The 24,803-nt window shown below is 39.7% G+C and overlaps 1 protein-coding gene across 1 annotated transcript in view; it reads left to right on the top strand.

Annotated features, from left to right (window-relative positions):
* DDX4 (DEAD-box helicase 4) overlaps positions 1–14,758 on the top strand; it is a 29,556-nt gene extending 14,798 nt beyond the window's left edge. Inside the window, exons 6-14 of the mRNA XM_026865787.1 lie at positions 45–197; positions 1,753–1,907; positions 3,845–3,974; positions 5,010–5,176; positions 8,684–8,829; positions 9,584–9,683; positions 11,542–11,812; positions 11,967–12,053; positions 14,476–14,758. Of these exons, the coding sequence (XP_026721588.1) occupies positions 45–197; positions 1,753–1,907; positions 3,845–3,974; positions 5,010–5,176; positions 8,684–8,829; positions 9,584–9,683; positions 11,542–11,812; positions 11,967–12,053; positions 14,476–14,556 (1,290 nt within the window). The 3' untranslated portion in view covers positions 14,557–14,758. The remainder of the gene's footprint in view (positions 1–44; positions 198–1,752; positions 1,908–3,844; positions 3,975–5,009; positions 5,177–8,683; positions 8,830–9,583; positions 9,684–11,541; positions 11,813–11,966; positions 12,054–14,475) is intronic.
* Positions 14,759–24,803: the final 10,045 nt, after the last annotated feature.

Here is a 24,803-nt window from a genome sequence, read left to right as displayed (position 1 = left end):
CTACTGTGCTTGTGTACTGTTAATAACAATTCTTTCTTGTCCAGAATTTAGAAGCAGCTAACTTCTGTGAGACTTTAAAAGTGAACGTTGTTAAAGCTGGATACTCTAAACTTACTCCAGTGCAGAAGTACAGCATTCCTATTGTTCTGGCAGAACGGGACTTAATGGCTTGTGCTCAGACGGGATCAGGAAAAACTGTAAGCATTTTCTGTAGTATTCATCCTACTGGAAGTGTGTGATGTTGAACTTTTAGGTGGATGATGCCTTAGTCTTCAGTGTGTCAGATGCTTCATAGCTTGTTGTCTAATGATTTGACTTGCACTACAATGGCAGGTGTAGTGTTCAGTGCAGATATGAATGTTGAATGGGTTGTTGCATTTTTGGGCTGAAATTCTTTGTAATTTCAGTTAACTACTGTTGTGATACAGCAGGCCAGTCTTCAGGGCTACAGATAGATTCAGAAGTATAGGCAGTTGTAGAAACCACTGAGAGAAAAAAATCAGCAGTTGGAAGCTGGGGCTTTATGTTGTGGCTTTTTGTGTGTTGGTATGTGTGTTTTGTTTTGTGGGATTTTTTTTTTTTGTTCTTTTTAAACTTATGCCAGATTAACAGTGTAGTGTGCTGGTTTGTCATCCTTGGCTTGATGAAGGCTGGTTTGCACCAGACTTAGTTTTAGGTGATACAGTATTAATTATGGAACAGTGTTGAGAGTTGATACTGAGTTGACAGGTGCCTCAACTTGTTAAACTGTCGAATGTCCCCAAATCTATCCACTGACATCTTTGTACAAGAATATTTGAATATTAAATATAGCTTTTAGCTCTTCAGTGTACTGTGGAATTCTAGTTTTGTTATGTAGCTTATTAGTTACTTTTTTGAAAAACCTCTTCTGTTTGCAGAGGGTCAAATGTCCAGACCTTACACTATAAATACACTGAATGGTTTTGAGACTGCTGTACAGATTCTGTTTTGGGGGTAACTAGTCTTGCATGGGAGTAATAGTTCTGGTGTAGCTGTGTTGCAAACTGATCTGCTATTATTATAGTCTGGAGAATGGTGACACATAGTTACCTTGAATCTACTGATGATACTGTAATGTTTGTAAATCTTTCTTAAAGAGCCCCTCCTCACCTTTCTTTTATCAGGGAGTATAATGATAGGATGAGGGGTAATGGTTTTAAACTGAAAGAGGGTCGACTTTAGATTAGATCTGAGGAAGAAATTTTTCACTCTGAGGGTGGTGAGGCACAGGAACAGGTTACCCAGAGAAGCTGTGGTGTCCCCTCCCTGGAAGTGTTCAAGGCCAGGCTGGACGGGGCTTTGAGCAACCTGGGCTAGTGGAAGGTGTCCCTGCCCATGGCAGGGGTTGGAACTGGATGGGCTTTAAGGTCCCTTCCAACCCAAACCATTTGAGTCTGAAATATTAAGGAGGGGGTTTGATCCTGGGGTATATAATTATCAATGTATGTCAGCGTGATATGTGGAACCTGCCTGAAGAACCCACAACTTAGTGCATGTCTGTGTTCCTACATTATTATGTTCTTAAGGTCCAGAGATATTTTCATGCTTCTTAAACAGGGAGAAATAGGCTTAAATGTTCTGTAGTGCATTCAGGTCTATTGTTTTGCAGTCTGATTTCCTTGAAGTTGATAGTGTGCTGTATCATTGTAGCTTTAAGATAGATATACAGGTTTTAATGTGACTGAAGAAGGTTTTAAGACTAAACAGCATAAATACTGATACTTTTTTTAGATGGCTTTTCTTCTACCAATTGTGACTCAGATGATGAGAGATGGGGTGACTGCCTGTACCTTTAAAGAGCAGCAAGAACCGGAATGTATTATTGTTGCCCCAACTAGGGAACTGATAAATCAGATCTTCTTAGAAGCAAGAAAATTGGTTTATGGGTAAGCTTTTGCACTGTTGCCTGGTATTCATTATTACTTTGTCTGAATCAGCAGTGATTTTTTTTTTTAAATGAATACTTTCAATATTTTTTTCTGTGCCAGTTGAGTGACTACAAACATTTGAATTTAGATGGTTATACTGGCTAGGAGGTTTCATACTATGTAGCTAAGGATTTAAACTCCTAATATTCCTGATATTGCTGGTGGGTGAAAAGAGACTTAATCCAGCTTGAAGAGATAAGTACTAAACTTGTGTCACATCTTTACTGATGAGAAAAATAAAACTTCTTAAATGAAGTAAATTTAGCTTGTGTTAGTAACTCACACTTGCTTTTATTTCCTCTTGACAAAATGAGGTATGGGTTTAGGGGTTTTTAACTGTAGTGTTGATTTGTAGTAAGTACTTCCCAATCTTTCTCATTTTGGACAGAAATTTCACAGCTCAAGGGAGCTTTTCTGGCTCTTTCTTCAAAACAGAACAAAAAATCTAAACATCACTGAGGCCTTGGATGTTGTGTGAGATTACCTTTGTACTAGTTTGCCAGTGATCTTTCTGCTGCTAAGTGATAGGTGTCATCAGTGAACAGGAAGAGAATTAAATCTGTTGTCTGTAGAGGCTTGTTACTGTTAGGAGGTGGAATGGAGAACACAGTGCAAAATCTGGTGGGTTAAATTAGACTTGCCTTGGCCTGTTTAGGCAAATTTAGGCTTGGAGGCTGTTTCTGTCTTTGGGAAGTCACATCATGTTTGCATATGTATTTAAGTGTATTACTAAGAACAGCTTAATCTCTAAAACTCTTCTATGTAGCTAGTTCTATTAATTATGCCACTTTAAACTAGATATAAATTTCACAATAAAATAACTTTTGAATTTAGAAAGTTTCTGCTATAACTGCCCTGCAGGAAAAGCAAGATACCCTACATTTGGGGGGCAGTTAAACAATATCAGGATGTTAATCTGTTGCCTCTAAAGAACTGCATACATACTGTTCAGTTCAGGTTCATGATGCTCTTAAGCACTTTGGCTTAGTTCGCAAATAGGAATATGAAATACATATATGAACTGATAGTGGATAAATGTTGAAATGTTATGAGTCCAACCTGTTCCTGTTCTTAACTAAAGCTTTCTGAAAAGTTCTGATTAAACCTGGTAATTTTTTATCTGATTTACAGTTGCTGCATATGGAGCTGAATTAGTGTCTTCAAGAATAGGCAATTTGAATTTGAGTATGAAAAATGCATGTAAAAGACTTATCAGGGGGTTATATAAACTTCTGAACTTGTTCTTCAGCTGTGTGAGGGACTCCTTGCTCATAGAGGTGGTTTTCTACAAGAGATGAGTCTCTGATGTAGCTCTTCTCCATAGATCTAACCAAAAAACTTAGGAAAAGTGCTAAGTAGTTTGGCAATTGAATGGGTTTGCAGTCTAACTCTTGAGTGGCACACTACGTGGCCAGTATGATCAGTTGCTTCACAAAGGTCTATCTGTGTGGTTTTGGTTTTTGTGCTTTGTCCTTTCAGGGTGTGGATAGATGACTTCGGAAGCTCTAAATGCATCTATGTGGTGATTCAGCTTTTTCTAAGTATGCTGTATAAAAGGGGACAATGTCTTAACACCATTTTGGTTCTTACTGCCAATAACTCTCTGTTGAAGGGAGAGGGAAGAAGGCAGGTGAAATGGAGTGTTCTTTCAAAGTAAGCCACCTGTGCAGCCTATACAATGTAGTATGAATGAAACCTTTGAGCTTACAATGAGTGACTTATAGGTCTTGGGTCCTGCTTTTTGTTATAAGTTGTGCTATGTGGTGAAGGAATTGAACTACTCTAAGACGGTTTATGGTAGATAAAATTTTTTACATATTTTCATGAAGCAATGCTGTCTGCATACTTATATCTTGAATCCAAATTTTAATCAATTTTTTTATTCTATATAATAGTACTTGTATAAGGCCTGTTGTGATCTATGGAGGTACACAAACAGGCCATTCAATTCGTCTGTTAAAACAAGGCTGTAATATACTATGTGCCACTCCAGGAAGGCTTCTAGACATCACTGAAAGACAGAAGGTAAGTTCTTAAAAATCTAAATTCCCTAAACACGCTTGTGTCTTTACATACTGGTTTTCATTCTTAAGATTTGATAGAAGCAAAGATAGAGCCACAAAAACAGTCAGTAGGCTGCCTTTGTACTGTCACTTACTTAAAATATAAATGAGCTTTTCTTGGCATACCTGAATACCATGAGATTTTTTTAAAGAGTAGTGTGAGTCCAGATTTTCTCAGTCCCTTTCAGGACCCACTGGAAAACATCAGTCTAAATCAAACTGGCTGCAGTGTTCTTGTCATATACATTTTATTGTATAAATACATGGAAACACCTTCGCTTAGTCCTTGTGGAAAATTGCATAGCATATTTTCCTGTTTATCTTGCTACAATATCTTTTATCTGTCTGGAACTATGCTAATATTAATTCTTTGGATATTTTAATACTGATTTTATTCAAAACACAAAAAGCCTCCAGCTGTCATTGCATTTGAATTTTTATTTTTGCAGACACTGTAAGTTCAACTCAGAATTGCTACATATTGTAATGGTGGCTCAGTGACAAACAAATGAAGTTTGGAAAACATTTCTTGGTAGTAAACTGGACATCTGCTTTCTGTGGTTGCTAGGCTTCTAGTTAAAATTACAGTCTTGGTCAGCAACAGTGAAAACTGTAATGTCCTTAATGCTTTCTGACAAATTTTTTCAGAACAAGGAGGTTTTTGAGAGTGTGTGAGGATTATATGAGAACCTTTTTTAAAACTCAGACATAACTTAAATAGATGTGCTGGATAATAGTTGATCTATAGTCTCTATCTTAGTTTACATGCTGAACCAGGTTCTGAAGCACTTCAGTGTATGCCATACTACTAGAGCTAGTGCAAATTAAAAAGTTAAATAGAGGTTGAGATGCAAATAATACAATGCACATAGGCTTTTATTTGTGACTAATTAAATTCTACTAGAAAGAAAAAGGTAGATTTTGGCAATTAGAACATTCTATAAGTGTATACTGTCAGTGAACTAATACAGTTTTTCTTTTACTGAAATACTTACAGATTGGTTTTCATCATGTGAAATACTTGGTGCTAGATGAAGCAGACCGCATGCTTGATATGGGCTTTGGGTTAGATATGAAGAGGTTGATTTCTTACCCAAGCATGCCATCAAAAGATAAACGTCAAACGCTAATGTTTAGTGCCACTTTTCCTGAAGCAGTTCGGAGGTGAGTAAAGTAAAAAAGGAATTATATCTGAAGTTGTACTTATGTGGACCTAAATGTCTGAAGAGTTAAGAGCACTCCTTATGTTTAAAAGCTCATAATCTTGCTAGAAGATTCTGAAAACCTATGATAATATTCCTTGTTCAAGACTTCCTTTTTTAAATAACAGAACTAATAGCTCGCATTAACTGCTTAATTTAGGTGGGGACTCTAAAGCAACTATGGAGTTTCTCTGAAGACTTCTAAATACCATTTCTGCAAAGGTCCTCATACTGCCCCTGTTTGTTTCTTGTCCCTCCTGCACTACAGTGATATCCTCAAAACAGTGATCTTGCTGTTTCTCAAGTGGCACTGGTAGTGCTGTCTTTGGCACCATGACATAATATAACCAGACATCCCAATTATTGCTCAATTCACCAGCCTTTGATGTACAGTTCTTACGTGCTTAAGTGCTTTGTTTTCTGTAGTTTTAAACCTTCCATAAACAGGTTTGGGATATATCTTACAGCTCCACTACTCACCACACTTAAGGTTCCACTTTCCAGACTCAGAACTGTCTTCAACAAGTGGTAGTGGGGTTGCTGAGCCTGGGAGTAATAAAACAAACCACACCAGTCCCGGTAGGTGGATGAAATTATTCAGTATTTACACTTTTGAAGAGATAGTGTTGCAGAGGTTCTCAAGATAAACAAATGACAATTAAAATAAAATTTCTTTTAATACAATCAACTGGCAGCAAACTTATAAGCAAAAATTTAAATGTTTGAGAGGAGAACAAAAGCTATTACACAGACACTAGGATTTAACAACAATCCAAAATGCTTGGTCACTCACCTAAAAAGTGAAGGCACTCAACCTCAAGGAATTTCTTTGGGGAGCAGCCCAACCCATAGGGGAAACCTCAAGGGGTTTGCCTAGGTGGTGTCCTGGCTCAAGGGGAGAGCCTTGAACCAGTGTGCTACTCCAGGGGGAGACTAGCTCAAAGTGGCTCCCCCAGGGGACTCGATTTATACCTGAGCTGAGCCTGATCTGTGGTCAGTATCAGCCCTTACTGACTGAAGGCCCCAATTACTGTAAAGCCCTGAGAACAAGGGCATGAAAAAAATAAATCAATGGCCACTGTATTTCAGCAGCCAGGAAGCCCCATTTTCATCAGGTGGATGCACTTGCCACAGATAGATGTCTGAATACTCATGCTTAAATCAGAAAAGTCTAAACTTCAATTTGATCAGTCACATAATTTTGGTGACTTTTGTGGTAGGCATAGTGCAGTTTCAGAGCATGTAAAATGATCAGACTGTTGCAGTGAATTATGTTGGTACTTCAGTGAATCAAATCCTGACAGCTCTTTCCTGGCCTTCAAAAAGCCTCAAAGGTCTTTTCTGATGTGGGGAGAAGACATTTCAGTAGTTGACAGCCCCGAATGATAGAGGGGAATGGGGTGCTTTCTCCCATTCCATCAGTTATTACTGACAGCTGTTGGGGACATGAATTGCCTTTCTCTAATTAGGATTGAATTCACTTTAAATTCAGTCTTAAGTTGCATGTTGTGGCTTTGCTTCCTTTGTTAAGACTTTCATAGACTTTTTTTCATATTGGAAGAGCAGTAAACTAACAGCCTTGTTTCTGCAGTTGGGTATCAAGTGTTCAAATGATACTATACATGAGTGTGGTTCCTGTTCATTCCATGTGTTTACTCTTTGTTCAGGTATGTGGTCTCACTTCACACTGCATCTGGGGAGATCCGCTGTGTTGCCACTTAAGATGCACAGTGAGATTGGCTCAGGTTTTGGGGTTGAGAGAGGAACCTTGATCCCTTGATCTCTATATGGGTTGTCTTTATGAATGTGTTTTCGCTAATGCTCTTGCTGTGTGTTGTTGCTAAATACTGAGAGTAAGGACTACTGTAACTATCAGCATCTGAAAGAAGATCCCTTCAACTGCAAGATGTTTATTGTCTGCCTCTGAATTAAAAAAACCTAGATCTACTTTTCTACTGTCTGTCTCACAGGATTTACATAGATTTCAGAAACCTGAGTGCTTGGATCATGGCTTGGAAGTGAATAATGGCATTTTTGTGCCCTTTTGAAACTGGAATGCCTAAGGTTGTTCTTACTTTAGCAAATGAAAACCCTTCTGGTCTGGAGTCAGTTTCTTCCTGGATTTACTGTATTTCTAATTCAGGAGTTGGGAAAGCTAATGTTTTCTTATACTCTGCTGTTAAAACAACTTTGGACAATATATTATTATTTAAGTACCATAGGATCTTTCTTTGGCCTTGATGGGTTCAGATTCTCTTGCACTTCTATTCAGTGAGTGTAATTAGGTTTAGTTTTAACATACTGTTTGGTTTTGTACCTGAATTTGGATCTCCGCTGTTAAATTAACCTGTGGTCTGATTGTCAAGGCTCTTCCTGGGCATGTGGATTGAGAACACCATGCATTTCCTACCTAACTGGTGAGCTTCAGTTTAGCATTTGGGGCTTTGTATCTCCCATTAAAAGGTCGTCTTCTCTCCCTGTTTTTTGTTCATGGCTCCATTTTTCAGAGAGTTTAAACCTGCCTTTTACTTTCAGTTTAGAACTGTGTCCTTCTGAGATCTTAAACCAGTCAGATTTTAAGACTGAACACATTTAAATATTAATAACTTTTTTAGTTGCTATGAAAAACACCTTTTCAGTGCTAAGTGTAAATCAGGTGGGAGATTCAAATTCTTAAGGCAGTCCTTTAACATTTTCAAGATTATACTTTTCTTTCTGAATTTACTTTAAACTTGATTTTCAGTTTAGGATTGATTTGTTTACTATTCGAATTTTACTGCAGTGGAAGCTGCTTTGTGTACACTGTGCATGAAGCACACTATCAATAAGTTAACACAGTTTAGTAAAACAAGTGTTATGGGGCATTCCAAGGAATTCCCTATTCTGGCAAGTTTCATCTCTCAGGTAAGATCACCTATGTAAGGGATAATTGAAGAGGAACGCTGTCTGAACAAAACCTGATTTTGCCTATAGCAACTGGTAAATAAATGTTACGTAATAAACTGTGTTTAAGCAGTGCTTTTGTTGAACAGTCAAAAAGGATGGTGGTGTCTCTTGGAGGCCAGTTTTGAATTGTGGCCTGTGTATAATTCTCCCATGTCCTCCCAGCTAGTGATGATATAGTGGTCTGAGAACAGTTCTGTGAGCATGTATGTCAGTAACCCATTTTATTATAAGCATGTATGTGGAACTTCCTGAGATGGGTAGAAAATGCAGTATTTGTATTATGAAAAGCTGTAGAGACATAGTCTCTGCACCTTCGTGTTGATCAGGTTTTTTGTACAGCTGTCTAAAAAGCAATACAGTCTTTTAGCTTTTAAAAAATGCCATGACTGTTTGTATCCTCTGCCTTGTTAGGAATGATACAAGTATTTGTTGTGAGGGTTGCTTAAATGCAAACCAAGTTACTTGATCTTAAACAAAAATACAACTACATAACAGATTTCATGTTGCTCTGTTTCTTTTCAAGGCTTGCTAGTGAATTTTTGAAAACTGATTATTTATTTGTTGTTGTTGGACACATGGGTGGAGCTTGCAGTGATGTTCAGCAAAACATTCTTCAAGTTCCTTCTTATGCCAAGAGGGATAAACTGATAGAAATTCTACAAAGCATAGGTAACTTTCATTATTGCTAATTCTTTTTAAAGAAAGACAAAATTGGTTTTAAACTTGTGTGCTTGCTATTGACCAGTCATGATTGCATTTTATTACATATGTTACATACTTTACAAGACTGTCGATTGAAGCTTGAAGCAAACCTTGAGAATTTCTAGGTTTTGAAGCCTGTGTGTTACAGGTATTTGTTGAAGTGTCATCTGTATTGAGTACTAGCAGACAAGCTTCCCTGATGATTAGTTTCTTTATATGGTCAATTACAATACTTCAGTGTTTGGGGGTATTATCTCCAGATTATAGGTATATTAAACCCATGTGAGTGTTTGGGCCTGTATTTTAATGACTGGGAGTTTTTTGCTCTTGAATGTATCTTAAATTCTAATGCTGAAAACTCAAATGAGTTTGGAATTAAAAAACAATCTGTGTACCTTGCTGTTTGGTGCTCAGAATGGTGTGACACTTTAGCCACATGCTGTAGAAAGGGAGTGCATACTTATCACAGAGAAGGTTTGTTTCCTCCTTCTGTTGAGGAGCAAAATACAATGCACCTGTCTTCACATAGCTTTCTGTATTGATCTAAAAAGTGATGGATTGAATTTAATAAGTTCAACACAGGTAAGAGATTATAGTCACACCTTAAAGACTTTATCAAAAACATTCTGATATCAGGTGTTTATGTAAGTAACTGTAACTGTGAATAGTGAAAATGCATCAGTTTAAAACTGCAGTGGATCTGAACCCTTGTTTAACATAGGTTATGAACGAACCTTGGTGTTTGTGGACAAAAAGAAAAAAGCAGACTACATTGCAGCCTTTCTTTGTCAAGAAAACATACCAGCCACTAGCATCCATGGGTAAGTGTTTTGACAGTGAAAGTCAGGTGGTAATAGTATTAATTGCAAGTCACTTAATACTGTATCTCCCCAGAAACTTTTACTGAGATTTCATGTTTGGCCATATCTGTGTGACTTAACTTGTCTTGTTTCAGATAGCCCTGTAATCCTCAGCAGCACTGCCCAATTGAGAATGTAGTGTTTCTGAAGGCCAGTTCTCAAAGCATGAGCTGAGTTTACCTCTTTCTGGTTGACCACACTTCAAATGCTGTATATGAACTGGAGAATCTTATGCCTACTGCTAAAAAAAAAGTATATAATTCAGTAAAATGAGCTGTTGTTTATAAGTAGTTTTTTGTCATCAATTTTGTGACCAAAACCAGGCAGTCTGGTGTTATTGATGAGACAATATTTTTAAATTCATGTGGCAATTGTGGACCTTTCACTCTATCTTAGGCTTCCTCCAAGTGATGAGGTAAATTAAGTCACACAGCGTATGGATTTCTGATACTGTCACTTCCGCCTCCTTGTCATATTCATGGATATAGCATTTGTATGGAGATTGATCTAAAGAGAAGATGCTTCTAACTTGCGTTTGTAGTCTTCTCATTAATGCTGTATACCTGAACAAATGCTAAGAAACAGAGTGAAATAGTTGCTAATTCCAGGTCTAAACTAATCTAAAAATAGGATCTGTCTCCCACTTAAAGAGCTGGAATGTAGTTCAGTATTCTGTGATGTTTGTTTATGTCAAATTGTAGGACAACAGTCTTAAGATTCCCAGTGAACTGTAGCACATCAAAAATGTGATTTACAATTTTTGTCTTGTAATAGGAGGAAGAGACTTGAATGCTTGCTGATAAAATGATGTTTTGGGCAAGTGTTCTGGCATCAGAATATTAAAGTTGTAGATGGGTCAAAATGATCTTAGTACAAAGACAGAAGATGTTTGTATATATTCCATGACCTGTCAGTCTTACATACCTGTGGAGGGTCATTTTGAGAAGGTCTGGCCTTCTGTTCGTGGCTAACCTGAATTGCTATCCCACAACTTGTCTTGTGTGGGAGGAAATTCTGTAGAATTGTAACAATGAGTTACTGTATACTTAAAGAGAATAACTGGTTCCATGGAAGCAGCTAAACTGTCATGAATGTTATCAATTTCTGATCCACTTAAGTGTTTTGAGTTGAAGTTAGGATAGTTGCTCTTACCTGTAATAGTGGTCATACCAGGCTTTACTAAATTCCCATATTAAATTCAAAAAAGCACTGTTTCTTTAGCTTTCTAGTTAGTTCTTTCATTTGAACAACAAAAAATGAGTTAAACTCTGATCTACTATATTTAAGTACTGCATAATCTGTAAATATTATTTAAAAATACAAACCCTAGAGCAAATCCAGTTTTCTTACAATGATGATAAACAAAAGAAGTTCTGTGCTGTTGGTTGGCCACACTTTATAATATATCTGAAAAAATGGTGTATGCACAAGTCTAGGTAGACTTTATCTTTGCTATTCTGGCTCCCTGCTATAAAGCAGTAGGAAAAGCACTTCAGATTATGGCATGAAGAAACAATTAGTTAAGCAAGTGGATCTTTTTAGTGAGTCACTGAGTTTGGTACATTATTATCTCTGGTTCTTTTAAAGAAATATTTCTCTAGAGACATAGGTTAAAATAGTTACTGTGTCTTACTGCTAATGAGTTAAATTCAGAAATCCAAACTAGTAGTGTGGGTTGATTTTTTTTTTTGCCTGATTTCCCTCCCTGCCCCTGAACAACTACTGTCCATGAATCATGACCTTTTTAACTTGTATCTTAAATAATACTATAGAGTTTTTGAAACATCCATTGTAACCATTGCTCTCTTTTTTTTTGTAGAGATAGAGAACAGAGAGAAAGAGAACTCGTTCTTCACGATTTTCGTTATGGAAAATGTCCAGTTCTTGTGGCAACTTCAGTGGCAGCAAGGGGTCTGGATATTGAGAATGTTCAACATGTTATTAATTTTGATCTTCCTTCCAACATTGAGGAGTATATTCACCGAATTGGACGAACTGGCCGTTGTGGAAATACAGGCAGAGCAGTTTGCTTCTTTGATAACAATTCAGATGGCCATCTTGCACAATCTCTTGTTAAAGTGCTTTCAGATGTAAGTTTCAAATCTTGGTGCTTAGCTTTTTATGGTCTTTAGGATTTCACTTTAATGTACTGAGCATCTCTTTTTCTTTGGTACAGTTATGGAACTCCTAATACCAATTGGTAAAGGGGTCAAAGTGTCTAAATTCACTTTTCTAATTATGTAGGCCCAGCAGGAAGTTCCTGTTTGGTTGGAAGAAATTGCTTTTGGTTTTAAAGAAGAAAGAGACTTTACACCATTTAATACCCGAAGGGTAAGTCTGGATATAAACTGTAAGTCTTGGCTTTTAGAACTTTGTCTCAGTATAAAAGTGTATTTAGCAGTATATATTGAGAGTAATGTCACTGAATCTGTTTTGACTTTTAACTGTATCCCTTATCTTTCTTGTGCGTCTTCAAAGTGTTCAGTATTTCTGGAACTAATCTTGGACAACTTGCTTGACTTGGAATATTACAGTGTGGCCTTAATAATTGCATTTGTCTTGATCTGTAGTGTCAAGAATTACTCTGTGGAAAAAAAGTTTGTGTAAACATACGCAAAGGCTGTAGCTCCAGAAGATTCTCTACTGCTCATGTAGGGTAGGAGCAAATAGATGCTAGTTACACAATCACTGCTCATTATGAATGGTTCCAGTAACTAATTTGACTGAAAACTTAAGCTAATTCAAGTTAAATGCACCAATCTGATCCATGTCGAAATTGTTCTTAATGTCTGTGATAAGGAGGTGCCTTCTGGTCTCTTTGTTTTGCTGAGACCAAATGTTAAAATAGAGCTTGAGTAAATGAGACAGTCTAGGTGGCATAGCTCTCAACTCCAGTCACTAGTTCAGGATTTAAATTATATTAAACTACTCATTTGAATTATATTTATTTTTTCAATGTTTGCTATTTCTTGCTTTTATCTACTTGGATTTTAATGCCTTCATCAAAAGACCGAACTGGGGTTGTTTATTCTGGAGAAGGGGAGGCTGAGGGAAGACGTCATCATCCTTTATAACTCCCTGAAAGGAGGCTGCAGAGAGCTGGGGATGAGTCTCTTTAATAAGGAACAAGTGATAGGACAAAAGGGAATGGCTTCAAGTTGTGCCAGGGAAGGTTTAGGCTGGATATTAGGAAGCATTTCTATACAGAAGGGGTTGTTGGGGATTAGGATGGGCTGCCCAGGGCAGTGGTGGAGTCCCCATCCCTGGAGGTGTTGGTTTGACATAGTGCTGAGGGATCTGGTGTAGTAGGGAACTATCAGGGTTAGGTTAATGGTTGACAAGGTCTCTTCCAACCTAGATGATTCTGTGAAAAGCTTTTCCTTGATCTTTTACTTCTGTAAGAATTTTATCACATCTCAGTTGCATTCCACATGATAATACTCCTACAGACCACAGGAGGAGTAATTACTGTCACTGCTTACCCAATGTCTGAACCTTGAGTTCAAGCTCACACCTTTCATGATTTATCTTTTTCCATACCATAACTATGGGAAGTATTGGGTGTTTTGGGTGTATTTACCTGCCTAGCTAGTTCCCTGATCAGATCTGAATGTTTTTTTAATTTTCATCTTCACGGGACTTCAGTTACACCCTTAAACTTCTGCTGCCTTCCTGTGCTTGCAGCCTTGGTGGATCTTTCATCTGTATTTCTGTCCAAGGACACTTTTGGACTTTGTATAGATTGCTTTCAAAGGTGGATCTCATCAACCATTGAGTCTAGATTGCTTCCAAACATGACTCTTTGTGGAGTGTCTCCCAGTATTTCATGAAATCTGCCATTTCTAGGTCCAAGTCTCTCCTTCATGTCCTTTATGACCTCTGAGTTACCAAATCTCATTGACTTTTCATCCACATCCTTGTGAATAGGATAGTTTCAGGGGAAATCTCTTTACCTTGGGAGTGCTGCCTTCTCAACCATGTAAATGCAGTGCGCTGACTCTTTGAGTTGGAGATCATCAGGTTCTAATTACTTTCTTATGAGATCTGAGATCAGCAATTTTGACAAACTCTGCATTTGTAGTCAGCCCTCTTCTATTATATTTTATATTGGACTATATTTTACTATATCATTTCAAAATTAACTATTAAAGCTGGCTTTTGCTGTTTTACTACTATTGAAGGAGAGGCTATATCATCTAGTGTTCAGTAAAGATTGTCTTAACTTCCCCAGGAGAAATGGCAACATCTTATTTGTGTTTTTCCAATATTCACTCTCTTTCGAAACAAATGCATGAAAGGGTTATTTGATAATCAAATGATGAATTTGAAACAGGAACCTGTTGGAGGCTGCTCTTTGATTATTTTGGGACAATCTTATAGATGACTGGGCTTCATTCTTTTTCCAAAGGAAAAGGGTTTTGCTGGGAAACTAATGCAAACAGTCAAACTTCCTTCGCTATCTCTTGTTTAAGACTTTCCCCAAAGTTGTGTGAACTGATTGTGTTGAGTAGGAGAAGTTGGGGATTTGAACTTTGGCAAGAACTATTGCTACACCTGATAAAATCTGAGGTGGATTAAAGTGCATTAATTTTTACACAGAGCCTAAAAACCTTATGCATGTAAGTGTAATGATGAAAGAGCTTCTGTATTTATTTAAAAAATGTTGTCCACGTTACAGAAGATTAACTGTAGTGACTTACTGTTGAATGATGGAAAATGTTAATGATTCTAAAGTAGTACTTCTTTTTCCTAGAATTACAAAGGCAGAGGCAGCACGAACACAGGAGGAATGAAGATGCTGTATGCTGCAAGTGCACCGGAGTCATGGAATTAAAACTGCTTTAGTACCAAACTAGTTTGTATTCTGCTGGGTCTTAAGTGAACTGTTGCACTTAATGTTCCTTGCTGTTGAGTTCATAAAATGTTTAATGTTTAAAAGAATAGATCATATTGTTTGCCACAAGTTATCAGCAACTTGTGTGTACTCTTACGATGAACCCTGATGATTGCAACTTAATGTAGAAAGTCAAAAGCAATCTTTCAGAAGATACTTCGTGTATTAAGTGTTAAAACTTTCAGTAAGCGTTTGATGCCTGGTAGCTAGTATGCAGCTGTAGAAAGATGGAGGGTTTGCAGGTGGAAACTAGTAGATCCCTTGAACTTACTGCTTTACAAAATTTTGCATGGGAAGATAGTCTTATGCAGACTTAGTTTGGGAAGGAGCTTTATGTAAAGGGCTCATCTAGATTTAATGTTCATTCTGTGTTGTAATGGGTCAGTTACAAAATTTGAATCTGCAGATTATAGGATTTAAGCATCTGTTAAATCTTATAAGCAGCTAATTAAAGCTTCAGTTTATATGGATGATGGCTTCTGTGTCAGATGCTTTTTTTGTGTATGTCATGGGGTTTCATGAACTTCTATTATTTTGACAAGCACTCCTTCACCTGCAGGGATGAGAAGGAGAAAATAAAAGGGTATGGAATTGATAAGGACAGGGAAGTATGACTCAACCATTATGGTTACTGGTAAAAGACAGGCTTGTTAGGGGAAGGAAAAGGAACATCAGTTTAATTTATAAACATCACTACCACAAACAATTCAACAATCAGAATAGGACAGTGAGAAGTATAACCACATCTCAAAAACATCTTCCCCCTGCTCCTCCCTTCTTCCCAGGCTCACCTTTGCTCCCAATTTTTCTGCTTCCTCCCCACCAGAGGATGGGGGTTGTAGTCAGTTCATCACCTGTTTCTGCTGCTCCTCCCTCCTTAGAGGGAGGACTCCTCACACTCTTCCCCTGCTCCAGGGTGGGGTACTTCTTATAGGAAACAGTCCTCCATGTAGCTTGTCCTACATGAGTCCTTCCCATGGCCTGCAGCTCTTCCAAAACTGCTCCAGCATGGGTCCCTCCTGCATGTTTCATACCTCCCAGAGATGAATTGTCCTAGTGCAGTTTCCCTCAGAGTCCCAGCCTTCTTTGCATGCGTCCCCCTGCCCTGGTGTGGGGTCCTCCACAGGCTGCAAGTGGGCATCTGTTCCACCACTGACCTCTTCGGGGTGCAGGGGCACAGCCTGCCTAGCCTGCCTCTCAGCACGGGCTGCAGGGGAGTGTCTGCTCTGGCAAATCTCCCCATACCTCATACTAGTTTCTCCCCTTGACCTGGGTTCCCACCCCTCCTCCTGCTGTTACCTGCTTAAATATGTTATTGCAGAGGTGCAGCCACAATCACTAATTCGCTCAGCCTTGGCCAGAGGCACATCTGACTTGGAGCTGGGGAAGCTTAGAGAAGCTCTCATATAACACACAAACCTAACAGTCTTTTGAGTTGGGGGGTGTAGCAGAGAAGTTCTGTACCTAAAGCTGTTATTAATCACTTGCACTGAAAGCTAGAATAGAAAAAAAATGGTGCTACTCTTACTGTAGTGCTATATCGCATGTTGCTGCTGTGAATGGTTAAGTGCTTGTGCTACTGAACACCTTTCAGAAGCACTGCATGAAAAACTAAACATGAAGTTCACTAAGCACTTCGTAACAATGTCAGAATACTTCTAAAGAAAACCTGTTCATAGCTGCTACAGTGGCTGGTCCCAAGCTGACCAGCAGGAGACTGACAGAACCCTCAGAACTAAAATGTCATGACCGACCAGCAGATGGTGTTCATGTCATTAACAGCTTGACTGTGAGTGCTAACAGGTGCTAAATACAGCCTGTGTCTGGGGCTGACAAGCAAAATGACAGTACCTTGTTGCTGTTCTGTCTGAAGTTCTTGGTGTAATTTAGCTTGCTTCCTGGGAGCTTGTCCTCCACTACAAGTGGATCATAGCTGAACCTCCCATGAGTTTTTCTGTACGGACAAGGTGGTTCCAGGAATTGGTAGCAAAGCCTCATGTCTGAAGTGCCCTCACTTAGCCTGCATCATCCAGTTGATTTGACAGGCAGCAAAAAGTAGAAAATATATATATATTAATGTGGTGTGTTGGCCCAGGCTAAGAGCCAAACTCTTATCCAGCTGCTCATTTACTCCCTGCTGCTCAACCTCAGCAGGTGAGAATAAGGAGAAACAGGAACAAAAAGTCTCATCAAAATACAGATTGCTTACTAATTACCATTGCAGGCAAAATGGACTTGATGTGGGGAAAATTATAGCCAATTAATATATGTATCTTTTATTAGATACCGGGAAAAGACAAACATTGAAACAGAGGGAAAACATATCTTGCTGCTGGTTACGCTCACTCCCTTTAGAGAGGCAATGAGGCATTTGGGAGGAGAGTGGTGCTGTCAGTATGTAGGGGTTTCCCACTGTGCCTTCTTTCTCCTGGCTTTTCTATGCTGGACCTTAGAGCTTCCCAGATTCTCCACAGGCAGCAGAGACTTTCTGCTCTGGTGAGGGTCCTCTGTGGGCTGCAGGAAATCCCTGCTCTGTCATGAAGCTCTTCCTCTTCTTGGAGTTCCCTGTGCTGCTTCTTGCTCCTTTTTGTTCCTTCTTCTGCCTGTCTGGCATTTTTGCCCTCTTACACACATTTCCCCTGAGGCCCACCAGCTCTGCTGTGGGGCTCAGCTGTGCTTGTGGTGGGGCTGCTGGGCTGGCTGGAACTAGCTGTGCATGGCACCGAGCAGCTCATTAGTCCATTCTCCACTGCAGCCAACCCTGTGGCTGCAGAGTATGCCCAGCTGGGATGGCATGTGGTGGGGCAGGAGCCACATCCTTTTTAAGGTAAGAAATCTGAGAAGTAATGGCCCTGCTGTCTTTTGAGAGACAGCTTAGCAAGAAGCTTTGCTTAGAGTTTAAAGACTTTGCAAATCTGACAATAAAATTTACCCATGTAGAGGCTATTGTGGCTCTTGTAATTTCTGTATATATAACCTGTGTGGGTTGCACTTCCTACCCTTCAGTTTGGAGAAGTGCAGTGCTGTTGGGCATGCTGCCTTTGAAAGAAACTGGCTCCAGAAATGACGTGAATCTTTGAAAAGTGATGAACATGATGTGTGCAGGAAGAGAGGAACGGTAAGTTGTTCTCAGCTACATAACCCTTTTTTTTTTTGTATTTGTTAAAATACACATTTGTGAGAAATTAGTTTTCAGTGCAGGTGGTAGTTAGCATAAACTGCTGTGGCTCTCCACAGGTAGTAGCTCTGTCAGGAGTAACTCATGCTGGTTGTGATCATCACTGGGAATCTCTGCTTGCTGTGATCTTGGGAGGGAAAATTAGAGGAAATGGCATCTTGCAGTCCTGCTATTAAAGCCACATGGGATTTTCAGTAATTCCCTTAGTCTGTTTGTACAAATGGGTTTAATTATGTTTCCCTGCCTTTGGAATTGTAGTAAAATGTTTGGGAAGCTTGAATTGCCATAGGATGAAAACATTAAAAGAATTTCCGTAGCAAATCTCCAAAGGCAGCACTTTGGCGATAAAGCGTCCTTTCTTTGCCAGCATTTTAACAGATCGCAATTACAGCTGATGTTACAGTGTTGCAATACTGTGAAGGAAGATGTGACGGGAAGGAAGTATTGCATAGTTCTGTGTTCTGTAATGGGTAACGGCTTTGTGGCCTTCTTAGGAAAACACCTGATTCTTTTCTTGAGGAATAAATCCTTTCTAGAACAGAGATTGAGCATATTCACAAATAATTACACTTAACTGTTAAGACCTTTCTGCATATATTAGATGTGAGCTTACTGTACAGCATAGCAATTGGCATATTCCTTACTCCTCCTGTTAGGTTTGGACAGTTTGGAGGTCTGCCTCTAAAACTGTCAAAGTTGATACAGTTGTTGCATGTTATTGTTGCTTATTCAGTGATAAAGTAGTCATAAGTTTGGCCAATGTATTGCTTTGAAACTAAGGCTGTAGTCATGAATCAGTAATTTAAGTGCATGGTTTTGAGGGTGCTGCTCTTCTGGAATTTTTATGTTATCCTGAAATGAATTTTAAGAAGGACATAATTACTTTTTCACCCCTTAAATGCAGCCTTGCATGGAGGTTGAGGCTAGTAGATTTCTGATAAATTGTTTACTGAAAAATTGAGTTATATATACTCAGAAATTGATAACAGTATCTGACTATTTCCTCTGTATTTTCCCCACACACAATCTAAAACAGTAGGGAATAGAAGGATACTCATGGTTTTTATTTATGTGTTATTTTTGCAATGGCTTAAGTCAATGAAAGTATCCAGCCCCTGCTCTTTATGTTTAGGAGAATTAAGTGATTCAGGTCATTGGCCCAGGAAAAAATCCACCTAACAAGTGATGTAGGGCCAAGTTAGTTTATACAGGGACTTGTGAGCCCAAGTACTGGCATCAGAGACAAGTCAGGAATGTCGATGAGGTAAAGGAGGGACTGGGCCAGTGCTAGCTTTTATTGGCTTGTATTGCTGTGGAATCATGCCTTTTATAAACTTGTAACAATGTATCTTCATATGCAGAAGACAGTTTTAACCTGCTGCTGACATGAAAAAAATATCCTTACAATGATAGTTTCTATTACATGGTATAGGTACCTAAGTACATGTATTTTATGATCTTGTAAAGCAGTCAGAATGTGACCCAGTTTGCAGTGTAACTTTAAAACCATGCTACTTATCTTCTGTGACATTAACTTGCCTGATCTGAAGTCACAGCAATTTTAATGTTACTGTACAAGGAAGATGTAGGTTCTGAAGCAGTTAGAATTTCCAAATGTGAATATAAACTATTAATTTTATTTGCTGTTGTGTGTATCAGGAAAGCTTTTTCAAAGATGTGCTGCTGTCCTTTCTGTAGTTAGTAAATAGAAATATATGATAACATCTGAGAACTATGTTTCTAGATAAATAATTAAAATAAAAATGAAGTTATAGGTTGCTACAAAACCTGACCCTGGCTACCTTTGAATTTCTGTAAAAATAAATTCATCTCAATTGGGTGGTCTTGCAGGCTATGTTAGTATTAGCATTAAAGTTGACTTGACAATGTAACCAACACAGACCCAGTTTAGAAACCAAAGATGTAGTGTTTCTCTGCTTCCTTTCGCAATTGCATTACTATTACAAGTTTATAGGAAAATAAAGTTACGGCTTTGGTATTTGAATTAGTCAATACTTTGCATCAAGTGTGGGGAAAGTGCCTGGTTTTCAAGAGAATGGCTCATCAGGATCTGACTAGAGCCTTTGTAGCAGGATAGGAAAAGAAAGGACTATTGCTGTAAGGATTGGGCAACCTATGTGGCTTGGAGAGCCATAGGCAGAGTGGGAATAGATGGAAAAGGCAGAGTTAAGAGGAGAGTTAGGTTTGGTCTTGCTTTGGCTAGAGATCTGAGCTACCTTCTCAACATATGTCACTTCCCATGTGCATCGTGACTTCTTGTCAACACCAATGAGCAATGGTTTTTCGGCATGCTGGTGAAATGGTTAATGTGGACATAGCCAGTCTGCTTCTCCTGGTCATTACTATTTTTTCCATTCATGTAGATGTCTCTGATTCACTCATTTCTGCCTTCATTTCACTGATAATTGGTCTGGCAAGGATGCTTAGCCTAGAACTGCTTGCAGTACATAACTTCCAAATTATTTAAAATGAATTGGAAATGGCTGAACAAGTGACGTGTAAATAGAGGCGTCTTACCTTTTTTTTTTTTTTCTTCCTTGAATGAGAATCTGATCAGGTTGTCCCTTGTCATGGTTTAGGCCCAGCCAGCAACTAATACCACACCACTGCTCACTCATTTCATCCCCCTGGTGGGATAATGAGGAGAAATAACAAAAGTCTTGTGGGTCAAGACAAGGACAGGGAGGGCTCACTCACCAACTCTGGTCATGGGCAAAACAGTTTTGACTTGGAGAAAAACCATTAAATTTGGTACCAATCAAATCAGAATAGGATAATGAGAAATAAACCCAAACCTTAAAAACACCTTCTTCCTACCCCTTCCTACTATCTGTGCTTGGCTTTGCTCATGATTACGCTACCTCTTCCTCCCCAGCGGCTCAGGGAACAGGGGATGGGGTTGTGGTCAGTTCATCACATGTTATCTCTGCCGCTTCTTCCTCCTTGGGGGGAGGACTCCTCACAGTCTTCCTCTGCTCTGGCCTGAGGTCTCTCCCACAGGATGCAGTCCTTCAGGAACAGACTGCTCCAGCATGGGCTCTCCATGGGGTCACAACCTCCTTCAGACACATCCACCTGCTCTGCGTGGGGTCCTCCATGGGCTGCAGGGGAATCTCAGCTCCAATGCCTGGAGCATCCCCTCCCCCTCCTTCTCCACAGACCTTGGTGTCTGCAGAATTGTTCCTCTCATATCTCACTTCTCTCTCCATTGCAGCTTTTCCCCTCTTAAATATGTTACCACAGACGTGCTACCACCCTTGTTGACTGACTTGGCCTTGGCCAGAGGTGGGTCTGACCTGGAGCTGGGAAAGCTTCTCACAGGAGCCACCCCTGTCACCCCTCCCCCACTACCAGAACCCCACCACACAAACCCCATACATCCCTGAAATTTTGAAAAGTCTTAGTTCTTGCGTAACTCTGGCACTCAGGTATCATTGATTTTACAAGTTTTGCATCCTAACTGGATGAATCAAAAGAAAATGTACATGCAGCTTGAAATATGACAGAGTTTGTAAGTGCTCCTTAAAGTTATAGTTCTGAATGCTTGAGGATGTGGATGATATTTAGAAAATGTTACCATCTCGTGTTTTAGTCGGTTTTGGGGTGTGTCCCCACTCTTCTTAAAATATCACTGGGTCTTCAACTATTTCATGCTTAAAGCCAACTTCGCCACTTCCTGAAGTAAAATTCTCTGGTTTCCATCAAGCCTGCTTTCATTAAGACTACACAATTGATTAACTGCTGCAAGGTCAATTTGCCGACTGGCCAGGAAAAATGCACCTCATTTTTCCACTTAACTACACAATTCTCTGTTCTGTGTCAAAGTGTTTTTTTATATAGACCCACTGTAATTATATAGTGATTTATAGGGTGTGGTGATACATAATACAGAAGATAGAAACTTCAAAACTGAGCTACTGTAAGGTAGCAAATTAATATGGGATGAGGGTCAGTAGATCTGTAGTGTCCTGTCTCATCCTGTCAACAGGGACAGCGCAAACGCCTCTTTTCAGGAAGGGGTAGCATCTGGGATCAGCCAGTCCCTGGAGCAGCCATCCCTTAATCACCAGCCAGAAGAACACTGGTAGTGAGGAAGAGGCAATGAAAACCATGAGTCTTCCTTTTGAAGGCACTTTCTTCTCTCATGTTTCAGGAATTGCAGCTTCACTTTCCTCCCACCATCAGGAGAGGACAGTTCATCCTTTTAGAGCATTCATGTGCAAACTGGATAAAAGCATCTGTAAGTGTGCATATGAAAATGCATTTTTGGCATGATTTCTATTATGCTTCAAAGTTTTCCCTTCTTCTGTGGCAAACCACTTTTGATAAATCACATCACCCTTTTTTTGTTTGATGGTTTTCCCTTAATTAATTAATTAATGTAATTTGTCATTACAAATGGTGGTAGCTGGAACAGTTACTGCCACTTTCATTAAGTGTTCTCTGCATCATGGAATCTCCTAAATGCTACAGCCCATTCATTCCACACCAAAACATTTAAGGTGATGGGAGAGTTAATTTAAAAATGTAAGTAGTCCTGAGGCAGTCAGAAGGATTAGTCAAGGTTTTTAAAAATTAAGCACTTGCTTAACTATGTTGTTAGGTCTGGTGCAATTTTTCATCACTTTGAAAGACTGAGCAACCATCTTCCAGTGTCAGTAAACCCAATGTATTAATCTGTCAGCACCAAGTCCAGAATGCAGGTCCATTTTTATTTTTTTTTTTAAAAAAAAGGGTCTAGTTCTGCCCTTTCTTTCCTGCTTAGTAAAGAAAAAAATAAATTGCTATGTCAAGGATAGTTTAGGTTACAGTTTGGTTCTCTTTCTGTTAAATCACATTTATGGTTTGTGTTGCCTAGTAGTAAAATAAATATTTAAAATAAAAAAATATTTTAAAATATTGGTATACATGCCGATGTATCACAATACTTCTAAATAGCAGAGGGAATTTAGAAACACCAAAGGAGTTCACAATGCAGCCTTATACTGAGGTCATGGATGAAGGGGAGGTAGCAACATCATTCAGAAAATAAAAAGGGAATCAACAGGCTACCTGGCTGAATCTGATGATTAGCTAAAGAGGGCAATGGCTAAAGAGTGCTCTGAAAGTTGGAGTGGGTGCTGAGCTTGTGTGTTCCCATGGCTGCTGTGAGAGAACGAGGCATGCAAAGCCACAAGCAGTAGGAGCAAGTCAGTGAGCTCACCAAGAGCTTTGCCTGAGACACGGTGCTTGTTCTTTGGGGATTTTGCTCTAATTGTGGTGCATATGCACAGTGAGGGTTTGAAACTGAACTTTGGAACTCAAGTACAAACCTGCTGCTTGCTAGCTACAGCTGGGTCAGCTGCTTATTACTTTTTGTAATGCTCGAAGTAAACAAAAAATGCATTTCCTGACTCCTCCCATTAGTGAATAGCCATGAGCCAGTGAGTGAGCAGATCGGCTTTGTACTTTTGAATGTAGATTATCACATGAGAAAGTCAAGGGCTCGGAGAGCAGAAAGAGTGTGAACATCCTGCAGAAAGATAGATCTTAGAAGTTGGGAGAGATTCTGGAGATGGGAGAGATACATGGAGACAAACACTGGGGCAGCCTCAGAACCTTGGCTGGTAAGGCTTGGGTCTGGTAATGGTGAGCAGCTGTGGATCAGGGAGCCAGCACAACCTTCCCAGAACAGTGGCTGTCTCCCTGATTGGAAGGGCAGGTGGACCTAAGTAGGTGAGATAACCAATCAGGGTGACAGCTCAGATATCACTGGTCTTAAACCTCTTTATCCAGATCTGCAGCTCGACTTGCCTGTGACACTAGTGTGGAATAAATACATTTACTGTCTATTATGCATATCTTCCTAAATTGGGGTCAAGACCTCTGCATGACATCTGTATTGATTAAGATATTAAAATGCAGTATCTGTTCCTGGAGTGGCTCCTTAGAAAGGACTGCCAGTGTTTAGTAAGAGACACATTACTGGGGACTTTGGATTTCCATTTACTAACCTTACACTATCTTCTTTAATTGCAATACTTCTCATTCCTTTTATTCCCTTTTATGTTGCTGATGGCTGCGGTTTTCTTCTAAGTCATTAATTGGAATGCATTTGTTTAGCTTTAAAAGGGATCGTAATTTTAGTTGTTTCTCTCACAGTGCTGATACACATATGTACCTCATGCATTATTTAGGGTGAGTGCTCCTTGGTGATGGCTGTTACCTAATATACTTCTTTATGTAATTTAAAGACATTGCTGAACAGACTCATCTGCATCCAGATGTTGCTGTGTACATCATTATATAGCTGATTACTTGGTGCCCCTTTAAAGTACTGTGAGATTTTAGAGAATGATAGAACAGTTTGGGTTGGAAGGCACCTTAAAGCCCAGCTAGTTCCAACCCCTGCCATGGGCAGGGACACCTTCCACTAGCCCAGGTTGCCCAAAGCCCCGTCCAGCCTGGCCTTGGACACTGCCAGGGAGGGGGCAGCCACAGCTTCTCTGGACAACCTGTGCCAGGGCCTCAGCACCCTCACAGTGAAGAATTTCTTCCTTGCATCTAATATAAATCTATCCTCTTTCAGTTTAAAACCATTACCCCTCATCCTATCCCTACACCCCCTGATGCAGAGTCCCTCCCCACCTTTCCTGTAGCCCCTTTAAGTACTGGAAGGCCGCTATAAAGTCTCCCTGGTCCCTTCTCTTCTCCAGGCTGAACAACCCCAACTCTCTCAGCCTGTCCTCATGGGGGAGGTGCTCCAGCCCCTGAGCATCTTCATGGCCTCCTCTGGACCCGCTTGAGCAGGTCCATGACTTTATGTTGGTGCCCCCAGAGCTGAACACAGCACTGCAGGGGGCTCTCACGAGAGCGGAGTAGAGGGGGAGACTCACATTTGTGCCAGCGCACCCTAAAACTACAGTCGTGGAGTTGCCGGCTGTCCCTTCGCCGGAGACAGCGAACCCCCGACAGCTGCCGGGCAGCGCGGCGGCCCCGCCTCAGGCCC

The sequence above is a fragment of the Athene cunicularia genome (genome assembly GCF_003259725.1).
Source record: "Athene cunicularia isolate RWA chromosome Z unlocalized genomic scaffold, athCun1 chrZ_part1, whole genome shotgun sequence".
In the NCBI taxonomy this organism is placed as follows: domain Eukaryota; kingdom Metazoa; phylum Chordata; class Aves; order Strigiformes; family Strigidae; genus Athene; species Athene cunicularia.
The sequence above is the reverse complement of the archived record's forward strand: the minus strand, read 5'-3'. Positions and strand labels throughout refer to the sequence as shown.